General features: G+C 45.3%; 1 protein-coding gene across 1 annotated transcript in view; it reads left to right on the top strand.

Moving 5' to 3' along the window:
• Vps53 (VPS53 subunit of GARP complex) overlaps positions 1-24,638 on the top strand; it is a 134,363-nt gene that overhangs the window by 96,306 nt on the left and 13,419 nt on the right. The window contains exons 16-19 of the mRNA XM_028759203.1: positions 2,255-2,337; positions 2,947-3,025; positions 16,594-16,742; positions 20,752-20,821. Of these exons, the coding sequence (XP_028615036.1) occupies positions 2,255-2,337; positions 2,947-3,025; positions 16,594-16,742; positions 20,752-20,821 (381 nt within the window). The remainder of the gene's footprint in view (positions 1-2,254; positions 2,338-2,946; positions 3,026-16,593; positions 16,743-20,751; positions 20,822-24,638) is intronic.

A 24,638-nucleotide genomic window follows, 5' to 3' on the forward strand; every position in this document is an offset into this window, starting at 1 on the left:
AGATGGTTGTGAGCCACCATGTGGTTGCTGGGAATTGAACTCAGGACCTCTGGAAGAAGAGCCAGTGCTCTTAACCACTGAGCCATCTCTCCAGCCCTGCATTTATCTTTTTAAATAAAAATGGTCTCAAATTCTACATCAGACTGACCGTATTACATCTTCTCTCTCTCTCTCTCCCTCCCTCCCCCCCCCTCTCTCTCTCTGACAAATTCTCCTTTTGAGGGTGGGGTGTCAAGACAGGATTTCTCTGTATAGTAGAGCCATAGATGTCCTGGATGTCCTGGACTTGCTTTGTAGATCAGGCTGGCCTCAAACTCACAGAGATCCACCTGCTTCTGTCTCCCCAGTGCTGGGATTAAAAGCTTGTGTCACCATGCCCAGCTGACAAATTCTTGTTGGCCCAGGCTAGCCTCGAGATTACAACAGTTCTCACTGTCTCTGCTTCTGTAGTGCTGGGATTCCAGTCCAGCACACGTGGCTGTCTTGGACATCTTTTGATACCAGTATCACCTCAGCTTTCTCAACCCATTGTGAGTCTCTCGTGCATTCTGTCAGCCCTTCAAGAGAGCTTTACTAGACACTAGTCTTCCTGTCAGGAGACTTAGAGTAGGTGGAAATCAAATAGCAAGCAAGCAGGCTAGGGTTTCCCTGCCTTTCTGTGGTAAGGGTGGGAGAAGAAACACACACCAAGAGAGGAGTTGGGAGGGCTAGGAAATGGGGTGCTGGTCAGGAGGTAGAGCAGGGGCATCTTAGAGGAAGTATGGGGTGAGAAAGTCCTGAGACAAGGACCCTGAAATTATAAATGCCAGAAGCAAGGCAAAGATAGCAAGATGGGGCCAGAGAGATAGACAAGCGCCATGCCATGCTTAAAGTTAGGACTTCTCTTCAATAAGTAGCAGAGGCCCCTGGAGCATGTGAACACTTGTGGCACACTGTCCCATCCTCCCTCATAGGTGACCAGGTTTCCAGTAATATAAACCCTTTCTGGGAAGAACTTTACAAATGCAGAGTCTGACCTATTGAGTTCTCTAAACACCCCCTCGCCCCTTAGTAGTGGCAGAAATAAATGTGCCAAGAATCTTTGCATGGCTCTGTACATTCTTCTCTTTATTTCATGAAAATACATTTCTAAATGTGAAATTGGCAGATTACATTTATAAGCTGCCTTCTAAAAATGTTACCCTTGTTTGCACACCTTTAAGGACATTTTGTTTTTTAAGTTTTTTAATCTGTATGTATGTGTGTCTATGTAAAGTATGTGCACCACATTTATACAGTACCCACAGGCCAAAAGAGGGTGATGGATCCCCTGGAACTGGAGTTAGAGGTGGTGGTGAGCCACCATAAGGGTGCTGGGAGCTGAGTCATCTCTCCATCCCTCTAAGAGCACTTTAAATCTTAACGCAAAGCATTCATCTCCTTAGAGTGAGTGTGGTTGAGTTAAGAGATTTCAATTTGTCAATCCCCAGGGCATTTTTAGGTATGCACAGATCCTGATCATTGTCTGTCTCTCCATGTTTCCGGAGGATATAGTATTCCTACCCTAAGCCCTGAGCTAACCAAGGTGAAGATGTATTTATCTGGCACGTTGGCACAGTGATGACCATAGAAATATTGAGCAAACATTTTGGTTGATTTTACTGTCACTCACATTAAAAGTTCCCAATAGTGGTGGGTGAGGCTACATGTTACAGGGTAAGCAGGGAAACCATGTGTGTTACTTTTCACAGATACAGCTTAAGGGAGGAGAGTTATTGCAGTCCACCACACTGGGAAAGAGCAGCAGTACTCCTGACTGTGCAGACATGAGCAGAGACTCCTCCTGGCTATTGGCCAGGAAGCAGGGCTCTCCTGTAACCTTCAAATGCTCTCACCAGCTTTGGACATCTAGTCTCTACCTTATAAAGGCTCTACAGCCTTCAAAATAGCGCCACCACTAGGGACCAAACACTCAAAGCATGAGCCTGCAGAGGACAGACCATATGAGCTTTTGATGTGTTCTAAGAAGTAAGCCCAGGGTGGTGCCAAAGGAGCTGGGTTCGAGGAAGCTTGTTTGACCCTGTCACCTGCTGCCTTGGATGACTATTACAGTCCTCACCTATGAAGCCAGGGAATGGGACTTCCCTCACATCCTGTGGGATGTGTCCCATGTTGTGTCTAAAACTGTCTGGCTCGTCACTTTGTGAGCCTCAGTAGTATGGAACACCTTTGGGTAATCATTAAACACACTTCTGCTTCTGCCCTTTTCTAACAGCTAGAAGAAAAACTCAAAGAAAAAGTTGATGTGAGTCTGACTGAACGAATTAATCTCACAGGAGAAATGGACACATTCAGCACGTACGTACCTTCCAGGCTCTTGCTCCAGGTCAGCCTTTATTCTTCACAGGCACTGTGTGCTTTAGTTTCTACTAAGAGAGTTCCCAGGGCATTCATTCTCCACCAGCCATGAGAAGCAGTGCCCCATTGTCCAGTACTCCTCCTCTTCCTCCTCCTCCTCTTCTTCCTTTTCCTTCTCTTCTTCCTCCTTTTCCTCTTCTTTCTCCTCTCCCTCCTTCTCGTCTTCCTTTTCCTCCTTCTCCTCCTCCTCCTCTTCCTCTTCCTCCTCCTCCTCCTCCTTTTTCTTCTCTTTCTCCTCCTCCTCTTTCTGACTTAAACAAGTCTTTAATACAGATGCTTTTAGAGAAGAACTCAAAAAGAGATCTGGGGTTAGTAGTTATAGGAGTAGCCTTAGAAGTTTGGGCTCTTACTGGGTGAGACATCCCCAAATAAAACAGGACATGAAGAGCCAGCTGCTCTTCCATTGTTAGTGATTAAAACCTAAGATTTCATGAAGAAATGAAATTTTAAAATTTTGTACATATTTCAAAAACACCTATGGGAGGGGGGGCATGTCTAGCATCCCATCATTTTTTGGACCAGTGACGACAGCAATTTGTTTCCTTGCAGTGTCATCTCCAGCAGCATCCAGCTGTTGGTTCAGGATCTGGATGCAGCCTGTGACCCTGCCCTGATTGCCATGAGCAAGGTAAGATTTTAGGAGCTGGCCTCCTACCAGTGATTGACAAGCCTTCCCACAGCCCTTCCTGTTATGTTCTGACCCTGCTTTGTGTCAGCAGAGAGGGCTGTGGGCAGATCCCCCAGAGTTCCTGCTAGGCTCACCTGGCACCTGCGGTGGTTGCTGGTGCTTTTGTGGGCTGGGGGTGAGTCTGAAGGAGATGGGTTCTTGGGTCAGCATCTGGCTCCTGCTGAAACCTGTCAGTGCTCTTGCCAGATGAGCAGTTTGGTGAGCTCTGCAGCAGTGACTCCAGACTCCCTGCCCTCTGAGAGGTTCTGGCCCTTTTTGAGCTTTGGTGTCAGTATTAAATACTTTAATGAGTCTGTGCACTCAGATTTTCATGTACCCTTAGCCATCAGCCCTCTATGGCCCTTTTGACATTTACCATATGCTGCTCTTTGGGGTTTTATATGCCTGTTCTTTCTTCCCCAACAACATAAATTCCTGAAGAATGTGGTGAGTCATGCCTGTGATCTCAGGATTTAGAAGCTGAGGCAGGAAGGTTTCAAGTTCAACGCTAGCCTGCGCTACACAGGAAGGCCCTGTCTCAAAAAAGAACAAAAGTATTCCTTAAGTGTCTAGACTATATTGAAGACTTCTTGTTTACTGATTAAGTAGAAAGTAGGCAATTCTTTGTTGACTTTTAAGCCCAACACAGCCTTGTAAAGCAGGGATTAATAAACCATTAATAAACAAGTGGCCACCACTTGTTCCTGTAAGTCTTAGTGGAACATAACTATGTTCATTCACTTAAGCACTATCTGAGGCTGTTGCTGTAGCTGTAGAAACTAGTGGTTATAGCAGAGACCTTATAACCCACAAAGCAAAAGCATGGCCTAGTTGGCCATGTCCAGATAAAGCCTGCCAACACCTATCTAGTCATGGACTCTTGGAATACTTGTCTAGGTTTTGGAAGAATAACTTGTCTGGGGAAACTAGGCAGAATTGCAGAATTTATGACAGAGGGCAGTGGGAGGAACCTTAACACTGGATCAGACAGACCTAAGTTTTCTGGTTTTCTTTTTTGAGAGCACTGCACAGATGACTAAACCTGTGCAGACCCATCTCCCGGTGTAAAATGCATCTGACTGGAGGCCTCTCAGAGCTGTGCAAGTGGACAGCAACTAAGTACTTGAGGGTGCCTGTCAAGCACTCAGAAAGCCCAGGTTCCTCCATCTTGACAAGAGGAACACCACGCCTCAGGAAGTAGACATTTGGTCTGAGTTTGGTTTTATAGTAGATTATAACTTTTTAACAAAAATAGCATTAAACCAAAACTTTGGCTTTGGGGTTTAAGGAGTGAAGTAGGAAGTTGAGAAGCAGCTGCTGTTCTCAAGACCAATCCTGTGCCCAGCTGGGATCCCCAGCCACACACTGTAAGCAGGCAGTTTGAGGCTGGACTGTGGAGTGGAGCTGTGAGGATTCATTTCCTAGGTTCTGGTTTATTCCCTCACTGCTGGCAAACCTTCTGTGCATCCTGAGTATGATCCATTCCAGCTGCCGTCTCTTCAGCTGCCACACTGCAGCCTGGAGCACAGCTGCCAAAAGATTTTCACACTGACCGAAGGAAGAGTGGAATCTTTTTTTTCTCTCTCTCTCTCTTTTTGTAAAGTAACACGTGGAGTGGGTTTAACACTCCAGGTGTTGCTTATATGAACTGTCAGTTCATTAGGCAGACTTCCCTCGAGTTCCTCTTCCTCGCCAGCCATTTCTCCCCAGGTGCACCTCAGAAAGTATCAACCATACCTCCAGAGTCTTATGTTTATATCATAGGACAACCATAGGTTTGGGAACATAGCAGTTGGAAGGCCATTCCTGTTTGTCTGAGTCTTCTGGAGCTCTAGCAAAATGAGATCCAGGAGACTAAAGTAAACATGGCCGTGCTCACTGACTGACTCAGCATGAGCCCTGCATTCAGTTTCATGGAGTTTCTTATAGGATTTTTTTTCAAACCTTTGTGATGGTGATTATTTCTGTCTCTGATTCCATCATTGTTTGCTGCTGGATAACTAGTCCATCTTGGATTCTGTCTAGCACAGTACTGGGGTTGCAGGCATAGGCATTGTCCCCAGGTACTCCATCTAGTAGGTGGAGGCTGGAGATGTGAGCAGAATGGGCAGATTTGTGGGGTGAGAGGGGAAATTGGGGCCGTAGGAGAAAAGCAGAATCCAACAGTCAGCATTCGAGAAACCAAAGGCAGACAGGGCATGGTCCAGTTCTCTGGAAGGAATTCATGATGAGGAGGTTGTTCAAACAGGACTGCAGTGGAAGCTGGAGTTTTTAAAGTTACTAAAGTCAGTTTGTCAAAATTGCCGATCTCTGTCACTGCCTTAGGAAGTTACAGAGTGCTCTGGACTCAGGCAAGGCTGTCTTCAAGTTTATGCTGTGCTGGGAGAAAACTCAAAATAACCAATAAAATAAATAGGTGTATTTCATAAATAGTGAGGGCAGTGGGGGGTGGGCTTCCAGCAGAGCCCAGGACTGGTACTGAGGTGAGGGAAGGAGGCTCCTTGACAAGGTGGATGGAGCCCAGCGACTGGTCACATCATTGTCCTGGGAGGCCGAAGCTCTGGGATGTCCTCAGTTAGCATAGAAGGCTGAATAACTAGTAAGTTGCCGTATTTCCTGTCAGTACCTTGGACACCTTGTCTGTGCGGTTTGTACTGTCCCCATACACACACCCTCTACCCCAGCTTGGAGGCGGGTCAATGTAACTGAGTATGTACTGCTTTCTGGTGGTGTCCAGCCCTCCCTTGCTCTGACCTTTCTGCTTAGAATCTCCTTGAAGTACTGTCTACCCAGAAAGCCCAGCCTTTTCAGGAGTGAGCTCTGATATCTATCTCCCCTTTAAAAAGCTGAACTATAGTTCCTTTCTTAGTTGGAGTATCTATTGCTATGATAAAGCACCATGACCAAAAGCAACTTGGGAAGGAAAGGCTTACAGATCTTAGGTCTTACTCCATCACTGAGGGGAGTCAGGGCAGAAACCTGGATTCAAGTTGACGAACTAACCAAAACAAATCCCAGAGTATATGTCACCCCTTAAAATGTCCAAATTAAGAGAATTTAGTAAACATACGTGACCACAGGGCCACCAGGACTGTCTCATTCCAGGGTATCCTCATGACCCTAAAAGGAAGCCCCCACCTCTCAATGCCCACCCCAACACACATACCTCTCAGCAGCTATCCCAGCATGCCCTGTTTCCTGACAGCTATTAGTCTACTTCCTGTCTGTATAGATTACCTAGCCTGCTGAACTTCCTATGCTTTACTGTATTTTCAGAGTTCATTCATAGTATGCCATGTGTCAGTACTGTACTTTCTTGATTTTTTGTGTTTTTGTGAGTTTTGTTTGTTTTTGTTTTCAGATAGGGTGTTACTGTGAAATGCTGGCTGACATGGAACTTACTATGTAAACCAGGATGCTCTCAAACACACAAGAGATTCACCTCTGCCTCCCAAGTACTATGACTAAAGATGTGCACTGTCACACCTGGACACATGCCATTTTTAAAACAATGCTAGAGGTTGAATCCAGGACCTTGCTGACACCAAGCATGTGCTGTACCATTAAACTCCCCACCCAGCCTCTAGTCTGTTCCTGTAATGGCTGAGTGATACTCCATTGTTTCCTTGTTACAGTTATTTCCAGCTGGTGGGAACAGTGCTGTGAACATCTGTGTGAGTGTATGTTCTTAATTTTCTTCAGTGCATACCTATGAGAGGAACTGGTGGATGGATCTCATGGTAACTTCCATGTACAATTCCAGGCACTGTTTCATGGTTTTCCCTATCTGCCATTTGACATTCTCACCAGCACAGTAGAAGTGTTTAAACTTTCCACGTCTCCACCAATACTTACTTTGCATGTATTAAAAGTGTGGCCATCTGTACAGGTATGAGGACATGTCTCCTTGTGGCCTCACTGCTATTCTCTGGTGACTAAGATAAAGTGCCAGTGGGCATCTCTTGACGTACTTGTTGGCAGTCTGCCTGTCCTCTTTAAAGAAATATTGGCTAAACCCTTACCATTCGGGCGTTGTAAACTTGACTTTCTATTGTTGAGTTATAGAAGGCCATCATCGTCTCTTCCTCCTTCTGTTTATGTGTGTGTGTGTGTGTGTTCCTCCTTCTGTTTATTTGTGTGTGTGTGTGTGTGTGTTGCTTTTTAGACTGTCTTGCTGTGTAGCTCAGGCTGGTCTCAACCTTTCTGTGCTGCTGCCTCAGTTTCCCAAGTGATGAAAGTTCTTTTAGAGCCTGTAGCAGCTGTTATGCTCACTCCCATGCTGTGGGTTGACTCTTCATTTCCTACATGATGTCTTCCTATATTGCTGAAGTCTAACAAGAATAGATTACTTAGCGATGAATCAAATCCTTGGTGTTCTTCAAAGATTTTTATAGGCTTAGCTCTTACATTTAAGTCTTTAATCCACTTAGAGTTAATTTTGTTTATGGTGTGAGGTGAGGATTCACTGCATCTGAATGTAGATATCTAGCTTTCCCACCCTGAGTGCTAAAAAGACAGTTTTCCCTTATTGGATGATCTTAATACTTTTGTCAAAATCAGAAGAGGGGCTGGAATGGTGTCCCAGCAGTTAAAAGCACTTACTGATCTTGCAGAGGACCTGGGTTTAGTTTCTAGCACCTTACTTGGAGTTCACAACCTCCTGTAACTCTAGCTCCTGGGCACCAGGCACACACATAATACACATACATACATGCATGCAAGCAGCACACTCATACACATAAAGTAGTGCATCTTTTTTAAAAGATAAGAAGAAAGGGGGAAGAGAAAGACAGGGAGGGAGGGAGGGAGAGAGGGAGGGAAAGGAGTTGGGGGGTGGTAGGGGAGAAGCAAGGAGGAAGCAGCTTAGCACAGATGCATGCTAGCTCAGACCCAGCTAGGCTGTCCTTGGGCCAATGCTGCCCTGTTTGTGTTCTGAGCACACTGTAGCAATCTTTGAAGTCAGTTGCTGTAGGTCCTCCATCTTTGTTCTATCTTGACATTGCTTTAGTTATTGAGTCCCTTGCCATGTCACCATTTCTTATCTTAGCCAGAGCTCTGGTTTTTCTCCTGTAAGATACCCCAGTGCCTATACTACCTCTCAGTTACAAATTATTTTCCAATCTTTATCTTCCTCCTAATCTTTGAATACCTCGAGGTCCATGTCTTGTCTCTTGTTGGATGTCATGGCATAGGGCAAGCCTTGCTTTATAGCAGTGCACCAAAATGACCATGAAGGCAAAGAAGCTAGGAAGACCAAAGAATGATGGAGAAATAAAGATGCTGCTGTGCAGACTGAGCTGTGTGGAGCAGTAGGCTGTACATCTCTGTGGAGGTGACAGGTCACAGGCCCCCTGGTTTCTCCAGCTGAGAATGAGGCCTTAGTTCTTTCCCCAAGCTTAAATAGCTGGCTCTCCTCAATGGAGGAGGTTGAGAATGGTCAGAATTAGGAGCACACTTTCACTCTGATGGTGTGTGCAGGAGCCCTTCTTCTGGGTAGGTGAGAAAGTACAGAGTGACTAGACCAGCAGAAAGCATAAGGTGGTGCATGCCCGTAATCCCAGCACTACAAAGACTAAGCCAAGTATTGAGTTCTAGGCAAGCCTGCCTGTCTAATGAGACTCTCAAAGATAGACAGATAAATAGTGGATGGATGGATAGATGGATGGATGGATGGATGGATAGATAGATAGATAGATAGATAGGTGAAATACCTCACATATAAACAACAGTGAGCATGTGCCTGGCTCTGGTGTATCTTTCATTATGAGCTCACCAGGTGTTGATATTCATCTTTTAAATCCATATCCACAGTTTCACAGTGATAACTGTCCGATAAGGCAAGATGAGCACCCAGACCGAGTATTCCAGTCTGCCTGTGAATTCTTTCCTGAAAATGAACTATCCTGGCCTGCTCTTCATCTGTTTGATTTTCGTATTATGCCCAAATCACTTGTTTAGAGCAGTGCTATGACCAGAACCCACCAAGCTCCCACTTATGATGCAGCTTTCTTCCTCATAAAAGTATGAAACTAAGCCATCCTCTGATTCTTGGGAAAGGGTTGTTGAGGAGTTTGGTTGGAAACATTAGCAGTTTTGTCTTTTAGATATGAATTCCACAGATTCTTAGAAGTCAGTATGTTCAATTATGATCTTACAACAAGGATTGAGATATAAATATGTGCCACTAAAAGGGCGCCACCCTCTTCACTGACGTTCTGTTTGGTTGGTTTCTCCCCCTGCACCCCCCCCCCGTCTGTGTGTGTGTGTGTGTGTGTGTGTGTGTTTGTGTGTGTGTGTGCGCGCGCGCGCATTTTAAGAACTGATCATGGGGTTGACAGAATTTGAGTTTCTATCCAAGGTCAAACACACTTAGCTTTTCCCAGTAATAGTAATTTAGAAAAAAGCAGGGGGAAAATTAAATAAATTAAATTCCTTCTAGTCTGGCATGTAATTTTTGTTAGGTTTTAGGATTGCGAACATGTACTGATTTAAGAAACTTCATCATCGCCAGGCAGTAGTGGTGCACGCCTTTAATCCCAGCACTTGGGAGGCAGAGGCAGGCAGATTTCTGAGTTCGAGGCCAGCCTGGTCTACAGAGTGAGTTCAAGGACAGCCAAGGCTACACAGAGAAACCCTGTCTCCAAAAACCAAAACCAAAAAAAAAAAAAGAAAAAAAGAAACCTCATCATCATCCCTCAGAGACATTTTGAAGCAGCCAGCACAGGCCTCAGGTCTACTCTCATTCTCTTCATTAACATGTGTCAGTGGGCCCCAGAGCCCCCAAGAGCATTTTTCACATGTGATCAAATTGCAGCTTTCTCTTCATGAAAAATATTCCTATTTTATTGTGATAAAGGCAAATTACCCCCATTAATATTAGAAAATACAGATTTGTTTGTTTGTTTTGAGACAGGGTTTTTCTGTATAGCTCTGGCTGGCCTAGAACTTTCTATCTAGACAGGCTGACCTCCAACTCACAGAAATCCACCTTTCTCTGCTTCCCAAGTGCTGGGATTAAGGGTGTGCTCCACCACAGTTGGCACTTTCATTTATTTTGAGTGTGTGTGCGTTTGTGTGTGTGTGTGTATTTGTATGTGCGTGTGCACTCCTGCACACATGTGAGTGTGGTGCACATGGAAGCCAGAGGTATTGGATCCCTTTAGAACTGGGGTTTTAGGCATTGTGAACTGCCCAGCCTGAGTGCTGGGGACTGAGTGTGGTCCTCAGGAATGAGAACAGTGCGTGTTCTTAGCTGCTGAGACTCTCCATCCCCCAGATAGTTAAAAGAAAACGGTAACCACATGAAATCCCAATAATCAGATTTTCTTCTTTTTACGCTGAATGTTTTTAGATAAATAAATAGCAAGATGTCCTAGTAGGTAAAGGTTATTGCTGCCTAATCCGAGGGCTGAAGTTTCACCCTTGGGACTCACACAGTAGAAAGTGAGAATTATTTTCTGTAAGTTGTCCTCCAACCTCTGTGCATATGCAGTGACACACTCAAACACATACACAATAAACAAACAAATAGGTGGTAGCATATACCTTTAATCCCAGCACTTTGGAGACAGGAGTGGGTGGATCTCTGTGAGGTCCAGGCCAGCTTGGTCTACATAGCATGTTCCTAACTAGCAAGGGCTACATAGTGAGACCCTTACTCAATCCTGCAGAAGGAAGGGCTGGAGATACAGCTGAGCGGTTGAGTGGTTGCCTAGCATGCATGAGACCCTGAGTTCTAGTACTAGTACTACTTACACCAAAACCCATGAAAAGGTCCAGACAGCCACTCCCACGACCCAGGCTGGTGTGGTGGCACCACTTGGGAGGTGTGTGCCAGCACTTGGGAGGTGGAAGCAGGAGGCTTAGAAATGCAGGAGCGGGATCATCCTCAGCTCCGTAGAGAGTTTAAGCCTTAGCTGCATGAGCCCTTATCTGAAAAAAAAAGACAAAAATAAAAATCCCTCCCCGTTGATGAGATATATGCACATATAGTTGCATATTTCCTAAATCCTTTTGTGCTTCACTTCCTATCCTAGATGAACTTGTCTTCCCCTGGGAGTGTTATCTCTGAGGACAGTTGCCATGAGCCATCAGTTCTTCCTCCTGCATACCTTCACCTCTCCCCAGTCATCTGCATGTCTACACCCCTAGCCCAGAAGTTGATTTTACTGTGCCTAAGCCCCCCAGCTACCCTCAGGTGCATTGAGGATACGTTTTTTAAGAAGTCACACGGTAAAGTGGAAAGATGGTGGGCTTTGGGATGGGACAAGCCACCATCCGGGACTCAGACCTGCCAGCTGACTGGTTAGGCCTCACTAGACAGGTCACCCCGTCCTGAAGCTTGTCCTCCCACTTGTGAAGCACAGTAATAGCATCATAAGCAGTGAGTTCATGTGACAGTGTTGGTCACAGTGCTGAGAACATAGCAGCTAATCATAAACAGTCCACCCTCTGTGTTTCCTGACCAAGGCTTGCTCCAGTGCCCTGCATGCAGAAGCTGTGTATTAATAATGCAGAGGCTTGTAGGAGTGAGTGACTCAGACACAGCTGCGTGTGTGTGCGCGTGTGCGTGTGTGTATAAAGTCCAGGGCTTGGAGCCCCTGGCACAGTGTTAGATCCCAACTGCCAGAGTCCAAACATCTGAGACTGTTCTCTATATCTCTCTAACTTGACATCAGAGAATTCAGGTTTTCATTGTCAGGGGCCACTTTCAGAGTCTCTTGCAGAGGAGGAAAGGCAAGGTCTGCATTGAGCTCTCTGTGGGAATGTGAGGATCTCCTTGCCTGCCATGGAAAGTGGACAGCAAAAGCAGAATTCCACAGATAGGCTGGCCTCCACAGTTTCACCTCTGATTAAACACAAGTTCTGGGGGGTACTTTTGTCATTGCTTACTTTATTTTCTTACCTCTTCTTTCTGTCGACACTGCATCTGATGTACAAGTTTTTAACAAGCTTTTTTTTTGGTTTTGGTTTTTGGTTTTTGGAGACAGGGTTTCTCTGTATAGCCTTGGCTGTCCTGGAACTCACTCTGTAGACCAGGCTGGCCTCAAACTCAGAAATCCACCTGCCTCTGCCTCCCAAGTGCTGGGATTAAAAGTGTGCGCCACCACTGCCCGGCAATGTACAAGGTTTTATGAGCTATTTCTTGTTATTTATATAGTATCAGACGGTATTTAATCCCAGACCACCACACTCCCAAACAAAAGGAAAACTCTAGATATAAAGATTAAATGCTGAATGCCAGAATTTATTTGGAACTGCTGGAGGCTTTTTTTTTTTTTTTGCTGTGCTCATTCTAGTACCAACACCATTTGTGCCCTTTGCTAAGAGACTTGGCTGGCAGCTGTGTGTACCCACCAGCTGCTCTCAGGGCCAACGAGCTTACCTTGAACCAGCCCAGTGAGGTGGGAGTGCTTTCCTCAATCTATCTTTTCTCTTTCTCATAGTTATCCAAAAAGCATGCCAGTGTAGTGTTTGGCTGTAGACAGGCCTGCCTACCTCTACTATGTCACTTGAGTTTCCTGTTCTATAAGACTGTTAGAACTAAATGACAGCATACACAGCTAGTAAGTGAAATGACACCAGGCAAAGCATTACCCATGGGACCACACGGATACACATACGTAGGAGGCCACTTTTACACACATGTACATGGAGGACACATATGCATACCACACATGCACAACATGCTTGTGGGAGGACACACACACACACACACACTTGTGCTGCTGCCTTGTTTGTTTTTTGTTTTGTTTTCCAGAATAGAGTCTTGATGTGTAAGCCAGGGTAGTATTCTTGAATTTATGGCAGTCATCCCACATGTATTGTCCAGCTTTTTGACAATTTAGGTTACAACCTAAGTCCAGGCATGGTAGTTCAGGCCTTTAATCTCAGCACTTAGAAGACAGGCAGCTCACTGAGTTCCAGGCCAACTAAGGCTACATGGTAAGACCTTATCTCCAAAAATAAATTAGTAACAACCTAATCCCATAATAATCTAGGGTAGCCAAGGACATCAGCCAACTGGAGTGGTGTCTAGATACAAGCACTGTTAACTGTATTTTGTACATTTGTTTTAAGTAATAGAAATGGGTTAGTGGCTGGATATGGTGGTACATACTAGTAATCCCAGCACTTGGGAGGCTAATGCAGAAGAATACTATAAGTTCAAAGCTAGCCTGGGCTATATAGTGAGTAGCAGGCCAGGCAGGGCTACAGAGCAGGACCTTGTCTAAAAACACCAAAAAGCATGAGCTTAGGAAACAAAGGCAGGGATTGAAGTCCAAAGGTAGAGCACAGAGGCCATGGGTTCTATTCCCAACACAAAAAGTAAATCAGGGCTAGGGAGAGAATTCAGTCAGCAAGGTGATTGTCATGTGCCTGATCCCAAGCTCCCAAGTAAAAAGCCAGGGGTTGTGGCACTGGAGAAGTAGAGACAGGCAGAGCCTTGGGACTTGGTGACCAGCCACCCTAACTAATGAGAGGCCCTGTCTCAAACAAAGTAGACTCCTTAGAAATAGTACCTAGGGTTGACTTCTGGCCTTCGCCCACACATTTACACACATGTGCACATGTGTACACACACACACACACAGAGAGAGAGAGAGAGAGAGAGAGAGAGAGAGAGAGAGAGAGAGAGCACGCAATGTCAGTTTTCATTGTTTGCCAGTACTTTAAATTATTTCCTTCATTAAGCTGAGTATAAAGTTTAAAATCATGAGTCTTACTACTGCTTCTTTCAGGTTGGCCATACCTGGCTAAAACTTAAAGCAGGGAGGATTTTTTTTCACATATACAACACATGTGACCATCAGTGATGTCCAGTCAGCTAACTAGCAGAACTTAAAGCAACACAGCTACAGTCTGCCTTACATCAGAGTTGCTTTATAACTGGTGACAGAGCATGTCACACTTCCCTTCATGCCCACCATCTGTGAGTGAGGAGCTGTCATGTTTAAATAATTGTTTATAAACTGCATTGAGATCATGAACTATCCAATGTTGCCAACTTGGAAGGCACTAGTCATTTATTTCTTGATTGACAGTGGGACACAAAGCTCTGCCCAGTTCCCTGTTTTCTTGCCCTTGCCCAGATCACTGTGTTCCAAGCCTTGCTGCAGAGCTGGGGAGAGGAAGGTGAAGGGTGGATCTAGCACCTGTCAATTTGGGCCTCACCCTGTGAGTTCACTGGGAATCATTGTTTGGAAGGATCAGATCTTTAAAATGAGGTAGAAGAAATGCTTCTCAAATAAGGTAACAGATAATGAGGAAAACATTACACATAGCTGAAGCGCTCATTGCACAGACAGCTCCTGTTGGAGCTTTAACTGTTTCTTCATTGTTTCTGTTTTTTTTTTTTCCCAGTTTTTTTTTTTTCTTTTACTGCCAAACAAGCCTGTAGTTCTAGTTACTGGAGAAGCTGAGGTGGGAAGAGCTCTCAATCTCAGAAGTCATGAGATCAGTGTGGTTCTGTCCCAATCAATCAATGAGCAGATCCACAAATATAATTTCCTTTTTCTTTAAATAAATTTCTTTTCAAATGAAATTGCCTTTTTTAAGAGCTTTTTAAAAAAATGTATTTATTTTGTATGTATATATGTATATGTGTGCCATGGTACATGTGTGGAGGTCAGAGGACATCTTACAATAGTCAGTATTTTCCCTTTCCACCATGTGGGTCCCAGGTATCAAACTCAAGACAACAGCATTGGCAGCAAGTGCCTTCACTTGCTGAGGCATCTTGCTAACCCAGAATTCCCATTTTCTGTCTGGAGCCTGTGTTGGTTTACGTGGGGTTTGTTTGTTTGTTTGTTTGTTTGTTTGTTTGATTAGAGACAGAATGTTGTATATACGGTCCCTGCTGGCCTTAAGCTTACAAACCTCCTTCAGCCTACAAGGCTGGAGATCACAAGCATGCACCACCACACCCAGTTTCAAAACCTGATTAGAAGCTTTGCAAGAGGCTTTTCATGACTCTGTAAAATATGAAAGTGGAGGGGCTAGAGAGCTGGCTCAGAGATTAAGAGAACTTGTTGCTCTTGCAGAGAACCAGAGAAGTGTTTTCTTGCCAGAGACATCAAGGCCTTAGGGCTGCTGACCTCCAGTCTGAATGGAGCCTAAGGGCTATGTTTGGCTTAAGAGTTTGAACAGGTAACCCTGTTTAGTTTTGAAGGCTAGCTCAGCAGGACTCCTCCAAGATGGTGTCAGGGGTGAGTACCTGCCAGGTAACATAAGCTGGGAGCCCCCAGCCCTCCCGTGTACCTACAAAATACAGAGTCACTACACTGTAAATTCTTCTTGCCTTCCAGGGCATTTCCCTGATTCTTCCATGGGTATATAAGTTTGAGCTCCATTTTGTTTGTTTTGGAAGGTTTTTTTTTTTTGTTATTTTTTTTTTGGTTTTGTTTTGTTTTGTTTTGTTTGAGACGGATCTTTCTATGTAGCCCAAGTCATTTCTATAGGAAATAGCTATATAGACCAGGCTGGTCTCCAATTCATAGAGTCCCCTGCTTCTGCCTCCCAAGTGCTAAGATTAAAGCTACATACCATCACACTTAGCCTAATTCTTGTTCTTAACCAGTCAAAGATCTCATCAGCCCTGATTAGAAAATACACAGTGTACTTTTGTGGAGAGTCTGGGGGGAAGTTGTTTTGTAGCTAGGTGTAGTGGTTCATTCATCTCATCTTAACACTTAGGGGGCTGAAACAGGAAAATTGCTATAAGTTTAAGGCTAACCTGGGTTATATAGTAAATTCCCAGCCAGCCTGGACCACAAAGCAAGATCCTGTCTCAAGAAAACAATAAATAATAATAAAATCCCAAACTCCTCCCAGCTTACTTGAAAAAGGGTCTGTAAGTGAATTCTCTTCTAGTTTGTTCTGGGTTTCACCACATTTAGTCCAGTTGCTAAATCTCCCCAGTCTCCCAAGCTGCCCAGCTGCCTGCAAGTTAATATTCCTCCCTGTTCTTCAGTCCCTGGTGGTGCTGTCCCTCTACAACAGTGGTTCTCAACCTTCCTAATGCTGTAACACTTTAATACAGTTCCTCATATTGTGGTGACCCTCAACCATAAGATTATTTTCTTGCTACTTCATAACTGTAATTGTGCTACTGTTGTGAATCATAGTGTAAATCTCTGAGATGCAGGACACCTGACATGCGACCCCTATGAAAAGGGGTCAGTGGGCCTAGACATTCCCATTCCTCTGCTTAGTGACGTGGTGAGCACCTTTACACAATGTCTGCTTAGTGACGTGGTGAGCACCCTTACACGACGTCTGCTTAGGTGGGAAGGCTGCCCGGAAGCATTCATGGGAACAATCAAGGAGAAATGGAGCCTGCACTCCATGCCACTGGTAAGGTGGCTTGCTTATTTTTACTCAAAAGCAGCCTCTGTGTCAGACGATGCCAATCCCTGTGATACCATGTAGTGACCTAATTTCCATCCCTCAATTCCCCTTTCCCATTAACAGGTAACACTGTTCCCCTGCAGGGGCTCTCAAGCTTGGCTCTGTCCTGTCTGTTTCAGATGCCATGGCAGAATGTGGAGCATGTTGGTGACCAGAGCCCTTATGTCACTTCTGTTATTCTTCACATTAAGCAGAATGTCCCCATCATCCGTGACAACCTGGCTTCCACACGGAAATACTTCACACAGTTCTGCATTAAATTTGCAAAGTAAGTCCTGAGTTGTTCTGCTTTCTTGATGCGCTTTCTGTTTCAATCCCAGGAGAACCAAGCAGCAGCACAGAGATGCCCGTGTACCCATTCATTCATGACCATATCCCTCACGAACCATACTGATGGGGTACAAACCTGTAGTTGACCCCATGATCACTCTCCAGGCCTATCTCTCTGAGTTAGGACAGATTGTTAATGGTTCTGGTATCATACTCAATAAAGTTATTTACTGCTGTACTTAGCCTCCCAGCAGGCTCACAAATCCAGGTGTCCCATCTTCTGGTGGGGCTCATTCTGGGACCTCCAGGAAAACTAATATTCTTCTGTACCCCAAAGGGCTATAATGGTAAAAGCAAATGGACCACTTCAGGCCATTTGCATGTTTATAGCAGCAGTCATCAGCCATGGCAGAGCCAACAGAAATGATTTGGGGTATCTTTTTTTTTTGGTTTTTCGAGACAGGGTTTCTCTGTGTAGTTCTGGCTGTCCTGGAACTCACTCTGTAGACCAGGCTGGCCTCAGAAATCCACCTGCCTCTGCCTCCCAAATGCTGGGATTAAAGGCGTGCGCCACCACTGCCCAGTGGGATATCTTGTTCTTCTGAATTTTGTCCATGAAACCACTCCTTGCCCGAGCTTTTATTTTTCAGTAAGTTCGTGTGTGCATTTTGTCTCTGACTGGATTATAAGCTTCTCAAGGGATGGGCCCATCAGTTGTACCTTTGAGCCTTTACTTCCTCCCCTTCCACCACAGGACTTGTTATAGTGGCCAGAAATCATCTACTTCTGAATATCCTTATGTCCAGGGAAAGTACTAGAAATTGGGACCAGGAACAAGCCCCAAGTTGCCTGCCTTCCTGTCGTGTCTGTGTGTGTGGCTATTTCGGCCTTGAATTTTGAAGCAAGGAAGTAGTTTGGTCCTTTGCCAGTTAGCATCTGGCTCCAGCACTGTTTCCCAAGAGGCCAGGCAGTGATGAGGGCCAGTGTCTCCTCTGACCAATTATCAGATGCACAGTTTGGCAAGTTGCTCCAGGAAGGTCAGTGCTGTCCAAGCTACCGTATTTGGATTGTTTTCGTCCAGGTCCCAACTGGTGACTCAGGATTCTGAGTTTCTGTTTTCTCCAGATCTCTCCTGGTTTGTATTCAATTAGATTTTCCCCATCTGACATAAATAAACCCCCAAGGAACAACAATGACAAAGTAGCTGTAGAGTTAACTTTAGTTTCAACCTCATCAGGAAGGCTTGGGCTGACTCCCCAGGGAGCATTTATGTTTGCAAGCCGCAGATGGACCAGGAGCTGACACTCTCTCCTCTCTCTGGCTGCTCATTAATGTGTACTAAAAGCATTGCTGATAAATCACATGTGACATTCCCTGTAACCACTGCTACAAGTGTCTCTGTAAAAATTTACTGTGGCTCACAGTCTCCACTGCAGGCACCCAGGGGTCTGATGAGCTAAGGTTAAAGTGAGTGAGGAGTCCGTTGCTCAGCGCATCCAAGTGTAACTTCACATTCTCTCATCACCTCTAAGTTTAGTACTAAGCTCACTCAGTGCTCTGAGTGCCCATCACCCACAGCTGGAAAACTTTAACCGAGGACCTAGAAAGTTTTGTGCTTTAATTCTTGATACCTTCTCATCTTTATAAAATCTCAGCCCAGAGCAGTAGCCATCACTTCTATCCTGCTGGCCCTTGGCAATGACACATCACTTTGCTGAGATTTCTTCTCCAAAGACATGTGTCTGGATTATTTCCATGTTTCCCCAGCCCACCCACTATGGACTAGTCAGGGCAAGTTGAAGGCCAGCCACAGCATACTCTAATGTGGAGTAGCTTCCATTACAAGCTATACAGGCACATGTGATGAGTCCCAAATTCAGCCTCCCATTACTCATTTGGCTCAGGTTAAGTTCTAAGAACCCCTTCCAGACAGCCTCTTGTTCACTTCTCTAGATAAGTAGGCCCACACCTGGATCTGACTGCAGGACTTCAGGTCCTTTTCCCATTGCTGGTCCATCTGTGGCCATACTGACTCCAGTAGCAGCCTTTCCTAATGATTTTTCAAGGTCACTCCTAGTTGAAACTAGTTTCGCTCTAAATGACTTCTCTCACCCACTAAGCTAGTATGCCTCTATGAAATTCTCCCAGAGGTCTTTAGCACTCAGTGATTACAGTGTACAGGAAGAGATGTGGTGAGATTGAAGGGGAGGACCCAGCATGGACCCAGCGTTCGAGATGGAGGAGACAGATAGCAGCCAGCTGCTGTGGAAACCCTGCCCCTTTTCATGCTTTCTCTGTGGGCCTGGGTCTTGGGTACCTCCTGGTCAACTCACTCTGGATCTTGCCTAGTAATGCACATGTCTGTCTTTCACGGCTTTGGATGACATCGGCACAATGCAGCCTTCTTGACTCAGGCCTTAAAGCTTTTTCAAAAACCTTTCCTTCCCCAACTTGCTGGATTTTCTCTCTCCCTCACCCTAAACAGCACTATCAGCGCACGTGATCCATGCTGTCCCTTAGTGCTCAGCAGATTTTTCTTCCTTCCTTCCTTCCTTCCTTCCTTTCTTTCTTTCTTTCTTTCTTTCTTTCTTTCTTTCTTTCTTTCTTTCTTTTTTTTTTTTTTTTTGGTTTTCGAGACAGAGTTTCTCTGTGTAGTCCTGGCTGTCCTGGAACTTACTCTGTAGACCAGGCTGGCCTCGAACTCAGAAATCCACCTGCCTCTGCCTCCTTAAGTGCTGGGATTAAAGGCATGCGCCACCACTGCCCAGCTGCAGATTTTTAGAAAATCATGTGATTTTTGTTTCTTGGTAAGAGAATTGCCACCTTAGCGATTATTTCTTGGTTTTGCCTTAAGATACCCTAACTGCCCATGTAGTTCACTTCTGCCACTATTGGGGTATTTTCAGGTACTGGTACTCAAATGGACTTGAATGGCAAAGTGGAATTTTATTGTATTGTCTTTTGCTGTTTTTTTTGTTGTTGTTGTCTTGTTTTTTGAGACATCATTGCACTGTGTAGCTCCAGATGTCCTAGAACTCATTATGTAGACCAGGCTGACCTTGAACTCACAAGAGATCTGCCTGTCTCTCCTGAGTGCTGGGATTAAAGGTGTGTGCCACTACACCTGGCACAAGATGGATTTTAAATTTTTCATATAACCTCAAACATAGAGGAAGTTAGGACAGACTTGAAAGAAGTTGGTTTAGGGGAGAGATACCTTAGTAGTTAAGAGCATGAGCTGCTCCTTCAGAGGTCCCCAGATCAGTTCTCAGTTCTCACAGGGAACAGCTCACAATTGCCTCTAACTCCAGCTCCAAGGGTCTCAATGCCTGCTCTAGCCTCCATGGCACACACAGACATAACACTAAAATAAAAATACTTAATTTTTTTTAAAGACAGAGAATATGATTGCTTTAGGGTTTGGGTGGTTTCATTAAGACCCGGTATAGTCTGCTGTCTTTGAGACTGGCCATGCCCTCGGAATGGTAAGAGAATGACAAGCATAGGTGTGTTATATAACTCAGTTATATAGACTCAGTACCCTAGGCAACAAGTGGCCCGGCTCTTGGTAACCTTGCTGAGAGGTGCTTTCCTCCAGATGATTAGACTGGCATAGAGTAAGTCCCTCTTACAGGACCTAAAACAGACACCAGTGGAACTGACTGAAGCTCAGTAGACTTGCCCTCTATAGGACTGGAGTGTGGCTCAGTGGTATTGCCTGGCATATGCCAGGACCCAGGTTCCATCCCCAGCACCACAAACAAAAATAATTCACCTCTGTAGCTTAAGATGGGGTGAGTTTTCCCCAGAACATCAAGGCTATTCTTCCCTAAACAAATTTGGAGCTAAAATTAGAAGGAAAGAAAAGGCAGTGAATGGTGGTGTAGGGGATGCGAGTGTTCACCTTGATTCTCGGTTTTCTTATGAAAGGGAGTAGAGCCTTAACAAGTTTCTGCAACTCTTTACTAGAAAGAGAATAAGCCTAACTTGTCACTTTTTATCCACAGTTCGTTCATTCCCAAATTCATCACCCACCTCTTCAAGTGCAAGCCTATCAGCATGGTGGGAGCAGAGCAGGTAAGGCAGACTTTGTATGGGACTTTCACCTTCAGCCTTGGTTGTAGATCCAGTACCCATTCTCAAGTAGATCAGTCTGAAGAGACCCAGACTACTGGTTTCCCTGTTACAGGAAGCTACAGTCACCTGATGGCTCCTTTTGCTTCTTTGTTTTGTCTTTTTTTGGTTTTTCGAGACAGGGTTTCTCTGTAGCCCTGGATGTCCTGGAACTCACTCTGTAGACCAGGCTGGCCTCAAACTCAGAAATCCACCTGCCTCTGCCTCCCGAGTGCTGGGATTAAAAGCATGTACCACCACTGCCGGGCTGTTTTGTCTTTTGAGATAGGTTCTCATATTGTAGCCCTGACTGGTCTCAGATCCATTAGATAGGCACATCCTCATCAAGTGTACAGAAGGTACAAAACAAGGCTGTGGAAACTGTCTTAGGGGCATGAAGAGTGAAGGCTTCAGGCTTCACTGAGAGATACAGCTGGAAGGACAGGAGGCAGTGTTCTCAGTACAGCAGAGGCCCTGGGTGTGGCTGGGCAGAGGCCACATGAGAAATCAAGCAGGGAGAGCCTGAGCTCACCTCCCCAGGGGCTCCTTTCTTTCCATCGGAATTCTCTGCTGAAGCCTGATGGTGCACACCTGTAATCCCAGCACATAGGAGGCTAAGACAGTATGATTTTGAATTCAATGCCAATGTACAACATACAGTGAGACCTGTCTTAAAGAAACAAAAAGACTTGGTTAATGTCACCTGAACATTGATGAACTGAGTTCTATACTACAACAAAGTCACTTTGTGTTTGTCTCTCACCAGTTCAGACTATCTGGAATTTGGGCAGTTTGAGTTCAGGGAACATTTTGAATGATTTTAAAAACAAAAACAGGGATTAGGGAGATTGTTCCATGATAAACACTGACCAAAAGCAACTTGGGGAAGAATGATTTATTTTCGTACAGGTCGTAGTTCATCAAGGGGCGCCGAGATAGGAACTGGAACGGAGGCCATGGAGGAAGCTGCTTACTGACTTGCTCTCCATGGCTTGGTCAGTTTGATCTCTTTCTTGTGGAACCCAGGACCACCAGGCTGCGAATGGCACCGCCCACAATGGTCTTGGTCTGGGCCCTCTCACACCAATCATTAATCAAGAAAATTCCCCACAGGGATGCCCATAGGCCAGTCTGATGGTGGCAGTTCCTCAGTTGAGGCTCCCTCAACTTGGTAAGTCTAGTTTGTGACAAGTTGATAAAAACTGATTAGCACACCATGCAAGGGTGTGGGTCTGAGTGTGATCCCTATAAAAGGCACCCACATAAAAATTCAAGAATACAGGACTAAAAAGATGGCTCAACATTTAAGATCACTTCCTACTCTTGCAGAAACCTGGATTCCGGTTCCAAAACCCACTCTGGGCAGTTCACAGAACCTGTACCTCCAGTTCCAGGGCATCTTCTGTCCTTCACAGACACTGCACACACATGGCAGTCAAATAGACAACAGATACACAAACATACACGTAAATAAAAGCACATTTTAAAAAGCAAGGGGCCGGGCGGTGGTGGCGCATGCCTTTAATCCCAGCACTTGGGAGGCAGAGGCAGACAGATTTCTGAGTTTGAGGGCAGCCTGGTCTACAGAGTGAGTTCCAGGACAGCCAGGACTACACAGAGAAACCCTGTCTCGAAAAACCAAAAACAAAACAACAAAACAAAACAAAAAAACAACGAAGCAAACAAGGGTGGTTATAGTGTTCCAGCAATGGGGAGGTAGAAACGAGAGGATCCCTGGAGTTTGCTGGCTAGTCAGTCTAGCTGAATCAACAAGACCCTGTCTCAGGAACGAAGGTGGAGGGGAATTGAGGAGGATACTCAGTGTCCACCTTGGCGCGCACTCGCGCACACGCGCGCACACACACACACACACACGTACACACACACGTACACACACACACGTACACACACACACACAAATGCAGGCACAAAAAATATTACTCCAATCTCTGAAAATACCACTTAAAGTGTAAACTATTCACGGCAACTCAAAAACAACTCTTCTCCAACTCTATTTGTGAACACTTAGGCTACATATAAGATTGTGTAATTCATTTCCATAGATCCTGCCTGGTACCAAAGAAAGCAGTGAGGTAGAGGCTCAACTCTTTCCCAGATCAGTGCCCTGTCCTTGTGGCTCCTTGGCTATGTTGACAGCCCCACCCCCACCCCACTTCCTTGGGTAAGCATGTACTCGGATGCCTTACAGTCACTCATGAAGTGTCAGAGGCAGCTAGCAGCATCTGTGGATAGCAGAGTCTCTTGAATCTAAGTGCAGTATGATTTTGTCCCCTCTGTTAGCAAGTGCAGAACACTGTGAGCACTTAGGCTCTGAGCTCTGGAATGACATGAGCAGAGGCTGGACCCTGCACCTGCAGCACTGGGTCTGTTTGTGCATAGATACTTTACAGGACCTCCACTTCCTGTCTCTGAATTAGGAGTACATAGTACCACCTCATGAAGTAGTTGAGGATTAAATAAAACAGAACCATATATGGTGGCATAGGCCAGTAATCCCAGCCCTTGGGGAAGCTGAGGTAGATAGGGGGTTGTAAGTTTGAGGCCAACCTAGGCTATATAGCTAGATCTTGTCTCAGAATAAAGTAAAAGAAAAACAGTAAAAATTAAAACCAGTGCCCATAAGTAAGATGCATGGCTGTCATGTAGCCAGCCCTCATTAAACACCAGCCCTGCTCACTGTAAACTTCTGAAGACCCGGACATGACCTTGTTTCTGTTTCATTGCTTGTCTGCCCTGATACCTATCCACATGCCGCCTGCTTGAAGACTTCTAGTCGGTGCTTGCCCTCGGCTGTCTGCCTGACTAGCTCCAGGCCAAGTCAAAAATGTTGTCTTGGAAAACTCCCCGGGAGGTTGTACGGCTCAGACACCAGCTGGGCTTGACTGCAGCAGTCAGTGTTCTGAAATCCTGACCCTGGCGTGTCCGGAGCACACCGCTCATTCTCTCCATCGGAAGTGGCAGAGCAATGCCCTCACGCGCCAGCTCCAGTTTCATTAGTGAATGTTTACCAGGCACTCTCTCTGTTCGCCTCATTACAGTGTGCCATCTGAAAGGAGATGGGGTGATTAAGATCTGTGTCTGGGAGCAGCCGTAGACTTCTCAGTTACATTTCTGTCTACAGACTTGACCAAGCCCCTGGAATCCAAAGCTGACTCATGGGAACAGTTCTGGGTTTGTAGCCTTGCTCAGGCCTCTGGAGACTACTGTAGTGTCTGGCAGCCATGGGAGTTTTCATGTTGTCACATAAATCCTATATCATGGCTGTTTTCCTCAAATTTTCTCTTTTATAAACAATGCCAGCTGGAGGAAGGTAGGGGCATACCTGCCACACCAGCGCATTCAGGAAGCAAAAGCAGGAGGGTTGTAAATTCAAGGCCAGTGTAGGCTGTGTAATATGACCCTGTCTCAAATAATAGCACAGAACAGAATATGAGCAGAATCAAATCAGACTTCGGGATGCTATCTAAGGAGCAGGATGCTTGGCCAGTGTTCACATCTGCTTTCAGATGTCAGTGAGAAGCACATCTTCTATAGCTAAGTTTCATTTCTCATACCTCATACAAAGACAATGAGCAATAAAAGGTGGCTATCCACACACCCACTGTGGAGGCTTTCAGGAGGAATCAAGGGCAGTGTGGCCCTTCAGTGTTTCCCATGTGTAGTTCAGGTTATCTGGGTAAAGTTAGCCCTGGCATCTGAACTCTGAAATCCAAGTCATGATGTAGCTAGAGGTCTGTTCACTTAGACAGTAGGGGCCAAG

Source organism: Grammomys surdaster, unplaced genomic scaffold (genome assembly GCF_004785775.1).
Source record: "Grammomys surdaster isolate TR1022 unplaced genomic scaffold, NIH_TR_1.0 126278, whole genome shotgun sequence".
Classification (NCBI taxonomy): domain Eukaryota; kingdom Metazoa; phylum Chordata; class Mammalia; order Rodentia; family Muridae; genus Grammomys; species Grammomys surdaster.